The sequence below is a fragment of the Aptenodytes forsteri genome, unplaced genomic scaffold (assembly GCF_000699145.1).
Source record: "Aptenodytes forsteri isolate BGI_AS27 unplaced genomic scaffold, ASM69914v1 Scaffold492, whole genome shotgun sequence".
NCBI classification, from domain to species: domain Eukaryota; kingdom Metazoa; phylum Chordata; class Aves; order Sphenisciformes; family Spheniscidae; genus Aptenodytes; species Aptenodytes forsteri.
The window spans coordinates 1,374,239-1,390,814 of NW_008794172.1; the positions used below are offsets into that span (position 1 = coordinate 1,374,239).

The 16,576-nt window shown below is 40.3% G+C and overlaps 1 protein-coding gene across 1 annotated transcript; it reads right to left on the reverse strand.

The window, feature by feature from the left end:
- Positions 1–260: 260 nt before the first annotated feature.
- DUSP3 (dual specificity phosphatase 3) lies at positions 261–13,051 on the reverse strand. Its single transcript, XM_009283025.2, has 3 exons — positions 13,003–13,051; positions 9,895–10,121; positions 261–6,333 (listed from the first exon to the last, which is right to left on the reverse strand). The coding sequence occupies exons 1-3, from the start codon at positions 13,029–13,031 to the stop codon at positions 6,128–6,130; spliced, it is 462 nt and encodes a 153-aa protein (XP_009281300.1). The 5' UTR covers positions 13,032–13,051; the 3' UTR covers positions 261–6,127.
- Positions 13,052–16,576: the final 3,525 nt, after the last annotated feature.

Consider the following 16,576-nt stretch of genomic DNA (forward strand, 5'->3'; position numbering starts at 1 on the left):
ACAACTTCACAGGGGCATCACATGATTGCCCACCAAATAAAAAGGATTCTGAAGAAAAGACAAGACACCAGCTTGTAAAGCTGTGGAACTACCTTCCTTGCAGAGGTTGGTTGGGGGTTTGGGTTGTTTTGGTTTGTTCCCCCCCCCCCTTCCAAAGAACAGGCTAGACTACCATAATTAAATTATACTTGAAATTGTGTACAATTATCTCAAGCTCTGCTTTCAGGCTTTACAATACAGCTATTTTTTTCTTTTATTTGGAAACACTGACATGTGGTCTTCTAATGGCCCTCAAAGGACTAAAATGGTGTGGGGTTTTGGTTTGGTTTTTGTTTGTTTGTGTGGGTTTTTTTTGGTGGGTTTTTTGTTTTGTTTTGTTGTTTTTTAACTGAACAAGTAGGGAAGGATGACCAGGAACTAAACAAAGATTTTTAGCTTGGTATTGTTTTTGTCAGATAGGAATACCACCTTATAGTGGTATTCACCAATAGCGATCTTGTCCAAAGTGAGATATCAGCTTGTGGCGCAATGGAGTACAGCTGAAAAATAGAACAGGAGAGCAGAAGAAAATTGAGTACTGGTAAGCACTGAACCATTGCTACCTATTCACTCCCGTATTTAAATGCCTTCAGAATTGTATGTATCTATCAAAGCTCAGTTTCTCTTAATTTCTTTTCATGTAGTGTCTGCCTAGAGAATATTTCCAAAAATCTATCAGTGTAGGCCTAGTACAGAGAAACACACTTAATCGTCACATAAAACAATTCTTGATGTAGCTTCTCCAAGTACTTAAACAATCCCCTCCATTAACTGTCTTAACATTTATCTGTATTACCCACTGGGAGAAATAATACCAAAAAAATCTATGAAAGTAAAAATCAGAAGCTATATTTAGCCTCCGGCTTAAAACTTCTTGTCCACAAGCTAGGAGGGCAGCCTAATAGAGGCAAGAAAAGAATCCAAATCCCGTAGACATTCAGATTCCTTAACTACAAAAACATTCTTCCACGTCCTGTAGCTGCTTGCCTGCTCACAGTACTTTCTGCAACAAAGCAGACATGGTCTGGGCTGCAGCCCCCCACAAACAATTGATTTTTGCACTGTTAATGAAGCACAAGAGGAAGAAAAAAAAAAAAAGACATCAAGGATGCTTTCAGAATGAACTCTCCCCCACCAGGGTGGACCTGAGTTTAGATCTTCTATATTCAGAACGGGGATGCTATTTTCTGAGCTGAAAAACCACCACCCTTAGCTGTTCTAAGAAGGAATCAGACATATTAGGGGAGCAGGTACAAGGAGTAAATTGGCATTATATACTTAGCCTGAATCCATTGCCGCTGCTTTCTGGACTCAGACTTGTGTCCTGACGTGCTTGCATTGCAACGCTGTACTATGAAGGCAGGCATGTATAAACCAGTTTCTGAAATCGGTTCTGTCACTTGTAACTTGTGGTGCTCACTATGCACCCCCCTCTGCTCACACCTGGGCCAAGGGGTGTTCTGTTAGGTATCCGGGCCCTAAGATATATGTGTGTAATTAAGCTTATCTGTGGACAATGGCTTATAATTACACACCAGGAATTCAGTTTCTGACATGTTCAAGAACTTACTTGCTTCTCAAACAGTTCTTTTTCTAAGATGCTGCTAAGCCACCCTTGCCCAAGCAACTTTTATCTGTCTCATAAGAATTTTGCTGAGTCACATACTACCTTGTGAATATATCAGTCTGAATGCTATGATGTGATCTCCTCCAAGTAGCCAAGAATAAATGGAATCTTAGTATTCTCCCACCAGAGATCAGCAAATGCACTGATAAATCATTCTGGTGGCTTGCCTTTTTCAGTCATAAGACAAGAATACATTAGTTTCACACAGTAGCATTGTTCAGGGATGGAATGATGACTATCTATCTAGTGAAGAATAACAAGCCTACAGCTCCATCTGGTGAGTCAGCTAGCCGGCAACCTTGGCGTACTGGGATTAAAATTATAAAAAAACCCCAACACTTAATCGAACTACTCACACAATCTGCATTTCCAGGATTTATTTGCAGAATAGAAGAAACAAATAGGACACTAATTCTCACAAAATCCTTAGAAGTTACCTCTCAGGCCTGTTCTATTTTTAGTTTTACTCATTGGCAAAGCCCAGAAAGTAATTTTAGAAGAAACCTCTGTGCTATACTAAGTGAGATTCCATTAGATAGTCCCTCTGTGCTAAAAACATTATAGTAAACTAGTAGTACTAATTTAAAAAAAGAAGGGAAAAAATCCTGGTTCTAGTTCTAGCATCAGAGATTTAATCGGTTCTGGACAACAGAAGACAGCTCAATGAAAATATTTAAATGTTGAAAACAAACATTGCAAATATCCTTTCTGCTGTTCTCCTTTGCTCAGCAGGAGGAAGATATATTTGACACAAGTTTGTTTTTCAACTCGGGGAGCGTGTAGTGTTCTTATACACAGTGCTTTTCATCTTTAAAAGTCTTTTAAGAAGATTAACTCTCACATCACCAGGAGAGGTAAGCCAGGCATACTCATGTTGTAGGAGAAAAATGTGTCCAATACTAACACAGGCTCAACATCCAAAAATGGAATTACAAATACAACATGTTGTGGCTGCTAGTCCTGCATTCAGATGCTATTAATTCTAAGTTTGAAATAACTTCCTGAAATGTTCATTTTTAGCAGTGACATATTGCAACATTCTCTCATGAAGTATTTTCTGGCAGTACCTATGGTTCAGAGTAGCATGCTAGATACACCACTTGTCAACATTGTAGTCTCAGCTGTAGGACCAAAGGATGAAGCAAGCACTCAGAAAATGCTTTTGCTTTGAATCTTAATTTTTAGTTACAAACTTCTCTCCTGTGCAATGGCTGAGAAAGATTTAGTTCAGCATGACTAGAAGGTGAATTTAGTTTTACATGTATCATCATTTTATCTATCTGGACTTTCTTCTTTGTTCCTTGCTATAAAATGCTAATAGCTTCTCACCTCCACTCTTCCCCCCTCTCCAACTTCACTAACTCTTAAGTACAAAAAACCCAAGCTATTGCTTTTTCTTTCATTGTGCTGGATTTGACATAGTAGATATCTTTGTTCTATGATAGATGCATATTTTACAGAGACCCCATCCCTTCTCCAGAGTGCTATCTACGCAAAAAGTACCACACTGCTATTCAGGATAAACACATTAATGTAAATCCAGATCACGCTATTTTAGCTGTAACTCCAAAAATGCAGTGTTGCCATTTGCAACAAATAGTTGTTTTAAAAAAAATCTTCCCCAATTAGCATGCTTGTAAGGAACATCTCACAGCAAAGGGCAGGTGTGCAGTAATTTCTGAAGAATAAAAAGGTGTATTTCTTCCAATACTTTCTCCATTTCCTATTACATGGAAAGAAAGCTCTCATTCCCATTTTTATACAATCTTTCCATCTACAATCAGAAAGAGAAATTCAGAAGTATTCAGCATATTGTTATGGATTAGAGGCATACAAGCTCTTCTTGGCCAGCTAAAATAGGCAAAGGAATCTGCAACATTACTGTACTTAAACAGCAAGATAAGACTAAAAGAGGAAGGGCATGATCCATTAACAGAGCAATGGTCTGACATTCTAACTATTTTTAGCCTACTCTAAAAGCAGAGCTAGAAATGATTTCATAACTCAAAATAGGATATACCATCTTAGAGCTCAATTTTTAAAATCAATTTATAGCAGTCTTATTTATTCCTCTCCACCCTCATATTACAAAATGTTTGTTAAATCAGCTTTGTTATACTGAGATAAATGTGCCAGAGTACCCCTGAAGTTACCACTAGAAGTAAGCAGTGTCCTGTAAATTAAAAGAACATTTTGAATATACAAATTCCTGTATGTCTTGATTTGTCAGTATTTCTTGATACTGACAAATACAAAAACATCACCATAAGGTAAACAGACTCAATTTTAATAAACCATTCTGGTTTTAATCTGACAACTATTAGCCTTCTTACAATCTATGAAAGAGTAACAAAAATCTAATGCCTAACGTTTTCTTAGCTCTTTAATGGACCAGAATTTTTGAGTTCCAAGTAACAGGTCAAAGACAAAGTGCATGCACATGAATCTCCCCCTCCCCCCCTTTTTTTTTTCTTGTAGTGCAGATAGATATTATGAATACATGGTGTGAAAGGAGATAGGAAAAAAAAAAATCTATGCCCATAGTAAAAATTTTTTTAAAGGGTGATTTACAAATAAGACTGCAGTATGAAAAAGTTAGTATAGTAGAAAAGGCCAGTATTCCTATTCCCCAAGCTACACAGCATTAAATTAGTAACTAGGAATTTTGAAGAAGCAATTCATTTAATACTGATACAACGGGAGAAAGGAAACAGGTATGTAATTAGCCAATGAAATTGACTACTGCTTGTTATTACTGAACCATCCTGATTCAAAGCAAGCACTAAATACTGACTGACTGTAGGGAGGTGAAAGGAAACACCGTGTCGAGTGTTCCCGTTTTCCCTTTAAAGGACACAAAAGAGAAAAGGCTACTTGATTTGGCAGTTCCCATCCTGTGCAAGGAAACAGAAATAAGCCTGGTCTTCAACCAGAATAATCACCTCTGGAGTTTAATTTCAATAGAGTTATCTAGCTATACAAACTCCCCCCTGCTGCTCCCACCCCCCCAAACCACACAACCCCAACGACTAGAAGTAAAACAATGTATGTCCTTTGTAATTTTTGATTAGTGAACTGAATATACAAAACTAGATCTGGGCTTACGTGTGTTACTAATACAACAGTGTTTCTGTTTAAAATAGTGTTAAGATTTTCAATCTAGAACTACATTAAAGCACAGATAAAAAGGGAACACAGACATCTCAGGTTCTGTTAGTTTAACCAACAATTCTGAGTTTGCAGTGGGAGATCCTTTGCGTTAATACAGTGCTGTAACTCACAGGTACACATTTACACACTAAGTCTGGCACGCTGTAAACAAAGCTCCCTCTCTCAACATTGCAATGACTCATTCCATCTGTACGTCAAACAGAATCAAGACATCATTTATTTTAATAGAAAGGAAATGTTTCCTATTCCATGTGGTATGTAACAGCTCACTTCTATTTAATGAGACCATGCAAGCAATCCAAGAAGTCAAGAGTGTACTTCTGCAAACTGCTTTGTAAGCACACCTGTGCTGCCCTACTGGAAGTAAGCTGTGTATGTGCTCATTCCATTCTACGTTAATAAACAGCAATAGTAAGGAAGGGAGAGAGAGAGGCACTGTAATTCAATACAAGCCTCGGGAGGCATTACATTCTGATACTTAGGACTTTATCATACATCCAGTACAAGCACTCCTAAATACAGACATTATTTCTTCCTTGCTCAAGTTTTTTCCTCAACATTTGCTCTTGATGTTTTTTTCTAGTATGACTTCAAAACAAAAATAAAAGAGCATTTAATATCAGACTATTTCATGTCAATCACAACAGCAAAAGGTACAAATATTCTTGGAAATACAGTGTGCATCAAGATTGGGCTCTGAATGGCTTTACTACCACACACTGTGTATTGCATAAATTCACACTAAACACAACACTGCATACGCTTCATTTTACAAGCGAGTGCATCTGTGCATTTGTATATATGCTTCTCCATTCCTTGAAGCTCCTACACTCAAACTTTAGGCACCTGTGTGCATGAAAAAGAAGCTTTAGAAAATACAGTACTTCAATTAAGAGTGAGTGAAGAGATGTGTTGGGGCTCTCAGAAAATGGTGCTCTGGTGGTATACAAGACAAGGCTTAAATGAATCACACTCAATGTCAATGCAAACCACATATGCTACAGAGTCTGCAGGGGGCTCTGAAATACATGTGAAGACAGCTGTTATCACTGGAGTTACCCCTCTAAAAACACCTCTTTATTGCAACAGCTCTGAACAGTGACACAATTTTGTGCTATCTTGAAAGACAGACCCAGAGTTTGAGAAAGATACTTTCAGCAGGCAAGAGCAGGAATTCTGTCTCCCTCACATTATGTGATTTAGCTTGGTGGTTGGGATTTGGGAATCTAAAGCACCTAAGACGTCCTCTGATGGTTTGAGAAACTTCAAAAAATACTACGGTGCTCTGTTCTAGGGCTTCAGTTTGCCCTCCTTCACTAATTGCTCATTGAGCTGGCAAAGCTGCCTTAGAAAGCCATCATTGGGGCCAATTTCTCGCTTCTGCCGGACAGTGCTCAGTGCAGACTTGACATCCATATTCTGGCGAAGCATAAGGTAGGCGATGACCAGTGTAGGAGAACGGCTGTAGCCCTCACGACAATGCACAAACACTTGTCCTGCAGGGAAGACAGGTCATAATTTCAGTGATACTGGAATATATGTTTGAAAAGCAACATGAAATAGCTAGGATATAAAGCACAATAATATTAGTCCTTCAGCAGCTTGAGAAATGTAAATTCTGACTGCTACAGAAGACATGTAGAACTTGGAAGAAAGGTGCTATCACTCTGTTAGTAGCTACACAGTCATTATCAAGGATAATGCAGAAAAAAAATGGTTGTATATCAAACATTCACACTAAAACACATTTGCTACTATGTTACAAAGAGTCAAACTGTGCCTATTTACTACACTTCTCCAATCTTTTGTGGTTTAGAATAAGCCTTGCCCCTAAAGATGACCAGTACCAAAGAGCACAAATAAATGATGCAAAGTTTAAAATACACTGAAGACACAGAAATATGCTGTTTGTCATATATTGCATCTCTTCAAAGATGTCCAGCGTTTTTGCTGCGTTGCTGCCAATTCCTATGCTAACTCCATGTTGGATCATACCTGGCTACTTCTCTGGCTGTTTATGAAGCCACATTAACACTCAAGTAAATGAAACCGCTGACTGTGCAGCAACAAGAACCAGAAACATCTAATCACACCTATGCCAGCACCAATAAAATGCTTCCAGCCAACTGATTAGGGAACTCATTCTAGATATTTGTTGGGTTGTATTGGGTTTGCATGGCAAAGTTTTAGTAGCGGGGGGGGCTACAGTGGTGGCTTCCGTGAGAAGATGCCAGAAGCTTCTCCCATGTCCGATAGAGCCAATGCCAGCCAGCTCCAAGACAGACCTGCCGCTGGCCAAAGCCGAGCGTGATAACACATTTAAGAAGGGGAAAAAACCTGCTGCACAACAGCAGCTGGGAGAGAGGAGCGAGAATAAGTGAGAGAAACAACTCTGCAGACGCCAAGGTCGGTGAAGAAGGAGGGGCAGGAGGTGCTCCAGGCACCAGAGCAGAGATTCTCCTGCAGCCCGTGGTGAGGACCACAGTGAGGCAGGTTGTCCCCCTGCAGCCCACGGAGGTCCACGGTGGAGCAGACATGCACCTGCAGTCCATGGAGGACCCCATGCCGGAGCAGGTACATGCACCCAAAGGACACTGTGACCCCGTGGAAAGCCCGCACTGGAGCAGATTCCTGGCAGGATCTGTGACCCCATGAAGCAGGTTTTCTGGCAGGACTTGTGACTCCATGGGGGACCCACGCTGGAACAGTCTGTTCCTGAAGGACTGCACCCCATGGAAGTTCGTGAAGAACTGCAGCCCATGGGAAGGACCCATGCTGAAGAAGTTCATGGAGGACTATCTCCCATGGGTGGGGTGCCACACTGGAGCAGGGGAAGAGAGTGAGGAGGAAGGACTGGCAAAGACAACGTGATGAACTGACCACAACCCCCATTCCCCATCCCCTTGTGCCACTCAGGGGGAGGAGGTAGAGAAAATCAGGAGTGAAGTTGAACCCAGGAAGAAGGGAGGGGTGGGGGGAAGGTGTTTTAAGATTTGGTTTTATTTCTCATTATCCTGCTCTGATTTGATTGGTAATAGATTAAATTAATTTCCCCAAGTCCAGTCTGTTTTGCCCGTGACGGTAATTGCTGAGTTTTAACTCCCTGTCCTTATCTGGACCCACGAGCCTTTTGTCCTATTTTTCTCCCCTTTCCAGCTGAGGAGGGGGAGTGATAGAGCGGCTTCGTGGGCACCTGGTGTCCAGCCAGGGTCAACCCACCACATGGGTAAATCCTATAGGTAGGTATCCAACAATAATAAAGCAGGCCACTGCTCCCTTTGAGAAATCTAACTCGATTTTATTGCTTCTCAGCTGCTTCCTCTTTGACCTGCTTTTCCAGACACAAAAATTTTCCCTTTCCCAAATGCAGTGGGAGATATGGCCCCAGGCTACTCTCCAGAGTAAATTTTTTTCTGAGACAGGAGAACAGATGAACCATACGCACACATTTTCATCATAACCACAACTTGCTTTGAACCACAGCAACAGAAAACCCGTTACCACATTTGCCTTGAGCTGCAGAGGCTTCTCAGCTCAAGGCAAATCTCTAATCAGTAGCAAGTTAAACAGCTAAAACAATTCATTCTCAACATTTCTTGAGAGCCCGTAGCCATAAATTAGCAAGATTTAGAGATTCTTGATCACATATGTGGAAGAGAATTGACTTCCCCTCTGCAAATGATCAGAAGCAAAAGGGTTTCTAGCCTTCCTCTGTGAAAGGCAGTCTTAAGAGCTGCCTTCCAGACCTTTAGTATGCCAGACCTGCCTTTCAGAACTTCATGCAACTACAACACTAAAATGAAATTGAAGGAAAATACTACTGCATCCCTCTTCACTTCACTGTCCTTACTCTACACTTCAATGTCAAACAAAACTATCAAATTTCAGTAGTGAGTTAATCTTAAAATTGGCTCCAGCATCACCCAGCTACAAAGTTCCTCTTTGTTTACTGCCGTAAGAAAACAGTGGCAGCCATTGTAGACAACTACTAAGACTGAAAGAATCAGCAAATAGAACTGCTACTGTAAATTCAGATCGAGTCTGCAACTGTTTAGATCAAACTGAGTAGGGACAGTCATGGCACAGCTGGCACTGTTAGACTCTTCTTTCCTACTGCAACCTGTTTCAGTGAGTCACAATGCTAACTGGAAGAGTTGCGTTTCAATTTTTCATACTCCACCAAACTGGAGGTAAAATTTCTTTCCACCTGTCAAAAGCACATCACAGCTCTAGTACCCCTTTTGCCCATTTCAGAGAAAGGACTTCTAGAATTGTGGGAGTTCTTGTTCCTCCTTTTTCACGTTCAGTCATGAAGCAAGAAAGAAATTAAGCATGTGTAGAAATAAACGGTATGCTGAAATAGTCAGACAACAACAAACACCGTCTGGCCTACTGCACTATGTCCTAGGATTTCTGCTCCGAGGAAACACACTGTAGGGAAATGTGGCAATCAACAACATTGCAAATATCATCTCCAGCCTTCCTGCAATCCTAGAAAATAATGAGGTAATCATCACATAAAATAATTTAATGACTTAATGTAATAAAAATTGTAAGGCCACAGTCTCTATCCTTACTGTACATTTGGGAAAAAAACATATAGCAGGTTGTGTGACTACTTTTCAGCAATGCATTACTTGTATGACTGCTGCCTTTGATTTATAATTTCTAGTGTCCTAAAAGAACTTTTAGATCCTGAACTTATTTTTTTTTATTTTTTCATGTGATTTACCACTTCCAAGGAAAAATAAGAACACATCTTCCCAGAAAGGCACTATTATAGAACGCAGCAGTGTGTTTCACTTTTCAAAGTCACCCCTACAGTGACAGACTTTCATTTGCCATATACTGGAGACCTACGTGTATAGACAGAAGATTAAGATGTCTCATTATGTATTCTCATGTCTTTGATCCAGAGCCTTGATCTGAATTCCTGACTTGGTTGTTCAGCTGATGATCTGATGAGCAAAGAACCATTTTAAACAGTACAATAAATTGCTAAGAAACATATGCAGTGCACAGAAAACATGGTAGAAAGATACTTCAGTTTGCCTTACCATCCTTCTGGGAAAGTGCTTTCTCAATAAAATCAGCTGCCTCCTCAAAATAGCGACTGAGGTTAAATTCTTGTGTATCGTTAGCTTTAATGCCATGGTATCTGATGCCTGTGCCTTCATAGAACTCTGCATTAGTGTTCACATGCATGAATGACTTCCCCTCTGCTGCATTCAGAACATGGGTTATCCCCAGACGCTGCAGCCTCATAATGTTCTTGGCTATGAACCTGCATGATAAAAAGTGTCAAGAAAACGATTAGAACTTGGTGAATCATCTCAGTATTTATGATGTCCCCAGAAGGTATTGATAACCAAAACCTTTGATTTTTCTGTTAACAGATGCTAAATATACTCTGCCCAGAAGTGAATTAGCTATTTAGAGCCATGGTCACTACGTGTGCATGAGAGAATGCTACTTTCTTGGCTGACAACTGAGCAGAGCACACATGAAACTTAATCTGTTACACTCTACCATGGCATAAAATTATAACTCCTTCTGAACATAAAATTCTGACCAAAGTAAGAAAATACTGGAGCTAACAGAAAGCCAGGATAGTCACTTCTAAGATTAACCATTATCTACATAAGATAATTTAAAAACCAGGTATAAAAAGCCTCTACTGTGAGCTACCAGTGTTGCAGGGCTAGGTAAGCAGTACTTGCTACTCTAACAGACAGTCCAGACAAACAGACATTTTAGGGGGCAATTTTAACCACTGTGAAACAGCACTGTCTCCTTCTCAGGCCACAGGAAGATAGAAAGTAACTATGAATAAATGTTCCTGCATCTTCAAAGGTCTCATCTGAAGATTCCTATGAGGTTTAGTCCTCTGTCCCTGTGCTATTCAACATCTGAAGTTTTCATCATTTGAAGTATTCATCATTTGAAGTCATGAAAAGATCTGGCAAGGCTATCCGAAGACCAGCAATACAGCGATATAATTCAGTCTTTGCCACTCAGTGTTTTCATCACAAGTATTATAATTGTTAGTGTCTTAGTTGAAATCAATATAGAAAATGGAAAAGATGGAAAAGAATCCAGATGAGTGATGTTCAAGAGCTTAAGTGCTTAAGAAAGCGTTCAGTACTTTTAGGTCAGCTAAGCCCTTTCCAACTCCTCAGTTCTATCAAATAACTGTAGCAAAACCACCTGCTTCCATCTTTAAGTGGCTAAAAGAGCACCCTACCCTATTAGTGAACAATTGAGCAGGATGATACATAATAATCATGCCTTTCAGGCTTGATTATGACAATGAATTAGATCCAGTAATAATGCCATAAGCTCTGATAAAAGCTCCAGGTTGTACAATGGCAAACAATCCATCTGCTTAGTAACACAACTGATCGTGCACAAATCCCTACTTGTGTACTAGAGCGCAATCTATAGTAAGAGGAGATAACCATTAAATAATATGAGGAGACCATTGACTCCTTTTTGTCGTAAAACCACTACTTTTCATTCTGAGTCTGATTATTTCTGTATGTCAGTCCCAATATTTGCCTCACTCCCCTGGGAAGAAAAAAAAAAAATGTTTTATCACACCACGTGGTCTCCTAGTAAAATCTGAGCCCACTGCTCAGCATGAGCAGAACATGACAGAAGGCTTTAGTTGAAAGATAACTCAGTTCCTGCACACTTTGTGAAAAGAGGTAGCCTAAACAGACATAAATCCCTTTATTGGTTTTAAAGGCAGTTTTCACTATGTGTGTAATTGGATGTGGAAACATCTTTTAGAAAATCTTCCTACAGCTCAAGTCATAAATTGCAAATACAAGGAGTCTTAATATTAAGCTGAGCTCCAGATAAGCATTTGTGCAGTATCTTTTTGGACAAGCTTCTAAGAGATGGCAATGCACCTAAGGGTTTTGGCTGGACATTTAGCTATTCTAAAAAAATTAAAATAAATAACCAAATTAGTTGGTTTATATCTATATGAATCTCTGAGTGCATTCACTCACATAATTCAAGGCTATATGAACATCTAGAGTGTTCCTTTTCTCCTAATGACTGTTCACCCCTTAAATTGTAGTGTAAGCAGATGAATCCTTATGCACGAGTGAAGCTTCTAAATTTTCTGCTGTCTGTGCCAAACAGCTATGGCAATGAGCCAAATATTTGTAAAGACTTCATTACCCAAACAAATGTTGACAGATTTTCTATCTGGCAGGACATCATCTGTGCCAGGGGACAAGTATCAGTGCCTGGGGAATTCTGCTTGCAACACAAAAGTAAATCCTACAGTGCAAGGCCAAAACAAAAAGTGTTAATTCAGCTGTGAGTTCCTATGCTTAGTGGGGTGAGTATATGGTTTAAGTAATAGTATATAGATCAGTATATATCTGATGGTGGTCAGGATCAATAGGAACTCGTGTCCTGGAATCATGGTTGAATCTGGCAACACAGACTGGCTCCCCTGGAGGCAAACTCATTCCTAGTGAATGGTTTCTGCAGATTTTATAGATGATTTTCTTACACAGCTAGAGGTGAAAAAGAGAGTATTCGTATGCCATTTTTTTCTCCCTTTCCAAACATTCTTTGGATCTCTCCCATCCTTAACATTTCATTCCAGCTGCATCACATTCAATGTTGAAATGCTAGCTTCTCCAAATAGCAGAGAGACACTAACATCAGCTGCTTCTATTTCCCTAAGAAAAATCAGATTCTTGTCTGTTCTCAACATGGAAGATTGAGAGTTCCTCATCCTGTGAGTAACACTAGTAAGAAGTGTTTCTTTCGAACACAGATGAACAATTTTACCAGCCACAAAACACACGTCTTAGAGTACCATGCATCAGCAATTAAGGGTACATGATGCTATAAAGTATTGCCATATGGGATTATAAGCAAATAAACCAAGTCCTTAATGGCAAAAAATGCCAGCACATTAACACATTTTAATTTCCACTGTTATGTTCATGCAAAATTGTTTCCTCACTGCTTCTTCCCTTACAGTCACTAGATTTAATATTAATTTTGGGAGAATGCCTTTCATACTCCTTACAACACACCTGCACTTCTAACACATTAAGAACAAACAATTGCTTCATGGGTTACCCACACACATTAAAGCAGATAGAAAACTCAGACTGGGCATTTGTAACCAGAACCTTTTTACCAAATACACTTCTGGAGACATGGCTTGAATTGTTACAGGCTTCCAATAGTCTGTGAAAAGAAACACAAACAGATTCCCTTAGCCAGTAGTTCAGAAAGCTAAGCCTGCTTGCTTTCTGGCAAAACACTGGTTTTGACAAGACACAGTTGCTCTGAATAAAAACCCTACCCTCCAGTGTGTTGACTGCTCCCCCCATTTTGGTGTCATCTGCAACCCTGATAAAGATGCATTCTGTCCAACTGTCCTGGTCACTGATTAAGATGTTACACTGAAAAACATCTTGACTTGTACAGAAATAGAAAATGATTTGTACTTCCAGTTTATCCTGAATTCTTATTTTGTTATTGCTTGAAAAATATGTAATTGTGCTTGTCTGTCACCTATATAATAATTCTTGTTTTAGTGATACTATATTTTTTACTCATCTTCACAGATCTTGTCTAATCTTCCTGAGAGGTTAGAACTGTCTACTGTAATATGCAAAAACATTCTTTTCAAAATATTTTATCATTTTACCTCTGTGTTTTCATTAATTATGACTTTCATGTATTGCATGGAAGATCTGCTTTGGCTCTGCCTGTAACTTCAAGTCATTTGACAGATAAATTCTTATTCTACAGTATGACCCAATATAATCTCATCCGCCTGAATGTCTCTGCATTGTCATTTTTATCTAAGGATGAGTTACTCATAAGGACAGATAGCAGCACCTCTGTGCAAAATATTCTAAAAGGTTTCCAACAAAGTTTCTGAATCTCACTCAGACGTTTTAATTTTTTCCTGTAGTTCCTGTTCCAATTCTACTGCTTTTATGCCGTGTATTGGGATTCCAATCCCTCCATGTTAAAACTCTACAGATGTGGCTACTCTGTGAATTCTTAATTGTTATAAAATCTCTGCCGCTTGTAGTCATAAATGTGGCCCTATATTGCAGAAAGGTTTGATCCACCCAAGTCAAAGCAGAGATTTGAATGTCAGCTCAAATGACCGCATTACTTTGTTCTTCTGCTATATTGCCTTCCTGGCCTTCCCTGTAGCCCAATGCAAAGTGCTTCCAACGACTCCTCAGAGATTCAGTAAGGAGATTTGTGCAACAAAGGCCAAAACCGAGATATGAGGTGAGCACCAATCAGATGCACGTTGCACCAAGACAGCTTCAAAGGAGAAATGTATTCCAAACTCTGTGCAGATGCTAGAGCAGAACAAGACAGGCTAATGAATGCAAATACAGGCCCCAAACAAAGCTATGGCTTATTTCTTGCACACAGTAGTAAAAGCTTTATTGATGCCTTGCACACAGTTGGACACACATATGCACAAGGCCTGAGAGGCTGAGTGCAAAGGAGGTTCACTTCCCCAGCAGTTTGTAGAAGGAGTCAAGTCAGAAAAACAGATCTCTCTTCAGCCGTATCTTTACACAAGGAGAGTACAAAAGAGGGACATGTAGCTGGAAATGGCGTAAGAACAGATCTGCACAGTTTCAAATTCTTTCAGAATGACAACTAATATAGTAAATGCTACTTACAATGCAGTATACCACAACCCCACTTGATACAAAAAATCCTCTTAAGAATTAGTATTATTTCCAGTTTGAGAATATCAAAGTTTACCCTGCAGTGACTGAATCTTAATAGACATTCATCCATTCAACTAGACCTCAGCATTATCTTAACTCTCTGTGGATGCTTCAAAGATATTATTGTCTACTAAGTCTTGATGAATTAAGTAGGTTGTCTGTTCCCACTGTGAAATAGCTTTTTCAGCCCACAAAGTTATTTCTTACCTCTAGCTGTCCTCCACAATTTTTCAGCATCCTTTTAAAAACACTGACAGTAGAATTGCACGTTGTCTGTTAGTTCAACTAACAGTTAAACTGTTCTTATGCTACAAACTGCACTGGTGCTTCAGATATTTTCGGTTGTCAATTATTACATAAAAAACCCTTCTCAGTGGTAAAGCTTTCCACTAGACAGGTATTTTCCATCCTGCAACATACACATGCATTCTCTGTTCCTAGACAACCTTGCATCTGAATGTATTAAAGTCCATACTGTATAATTAAAATAAATTACTGAACAATGAAAACTATTCTGTAGTAGCCAACTATCTTCAAAATTATTTTTTAATTATTTACTGCGCAAATCACCTTGCAGGCTATGACTTCATTTCTTCCAGGTAACTGCTAAAATATGAAGGAGAATGTGGCTGTCAGACGTCAGATTGGCCACTGAGATAATAATTTTCGTCCTATCTCTAGATGTGCATGTCCTGCATCAACTGGCAGTGACAAACATCATTGGTTTGGCTTAGGAGAAAGTTAATGAAAACCTATGGGTTTGACTTATATTTCTTTAGGAGCTACAAGCTTCAAATAAGGACAGGGATCCAGTATACCACACACATATCAAAAAGTCCCCAATTTCACAGCGATAAAGTATACAAAGATGGGCAAAAAGGGGAAAAAGAATCAGCAGGATTTGATAGGATTGGAACAGATAACTGAAATCATAATCTTGGTGCAAACAATAAACATCATACAACTGAGAAAAGGAGTGCTATTGGTGAACCCTGAACACTTTTCCCCATTTAAGGGCTTTCATCATAGCCATACCTGTATCGCTCTGGCTTCTATCATGTGCATGAATACTTAATTAGGATGAGGTTTTTTTAGGGCTTAGAGTGCAGAAACATTCATTTGACCAATCACAGACAGGCGTGGCGACTCCTATTAAAGTCTTGCTTCCGTTAGGTCATTTTGCACACGGTTAAACCGAGATCTAATATCCATATTGCTACTTTGCTCGTTCTTCATGTTCCAGCTTATTCCACTCATCTGACACACAGTTCTTACACTGGTGTTGTCATCGGGTTTTCGCAGATGATATTGTACATACACCTCACGGCGTCTTGTCTTTCCTCCCTCTTCTGTGTGTATGTCCACAACTTGTTAGCAAGAGTAGGAAATATCAGGAGAAAAAACCAGCCCAGCGCTGACACAACTGAGCAGGCATATTTCATTCTTAAGCAGCTTAATTAGTTTTAACCTTGTTTCAGCTCTGTTTTAGCTTAGATTTGGGAATTCAACAGGGTACTGAACATTTTAGCAGACGCCATTTATGAGCTGTGCCTCGCCATTTGCTGTGCCAGGCACCAGCAGGAGCCCCAGGCAGCCTGCTGCCAGGCTGAGCAGGTCTTGCAGCCACAGGCCTCCCGGCTGACGGTTCCCCTAAGCTCGGGACCCCCGGGCTGCGCAGCCCGGGCCAGGCTCCGGAGGGTCTCTCGGGGCCCGCACAGATCCAGCGGATTCCGCCCTGCAGCCAGACTTCCGCCGGCTCAAACTCCCGTTCAGGCGGCTACTCAGTGAACGCCCTGCGTCTCACAACCCTGCACGGCCTCGCAGCCCGCCTACTCCAACCTCTGCGCTCAAATGCCTACGGGAGCACCGCTCACAGGCTTACAAGCACGGGCCCCCCGCCTCCACCGCGGCACCGCTCACGCTTACAAGCACGGGCCCCCCGCCTCCACCGCGGCCGGCCCCCCCCACCGCGGCCGGCCTCGCCCCGCCC

Excerpts from the sequence above, each read along its gene's own strand:
- DUSP3 (XM_009283025.2), bottom strand. The coding sequence starts at position 13,031 with ATGTCTCCAGAAGTGTATTTGGTAAAAAG. Across the intron at positions 10,122-13,002 it reads GAAGTGTATTTGGTAAAAAG|GTTCATAGCCAAGAACATTA; the intron begins GTTCTGGTTACA and ends TTTATCATGCAG. Across the intron at positions 6,334-9,894 it reads AGCACTTTCCCAGAAGGATG|GACAAGTGTTTGTGCATTGT; the intron begins GTAAGGCAAACT and ends TCTTCCCTGCAG.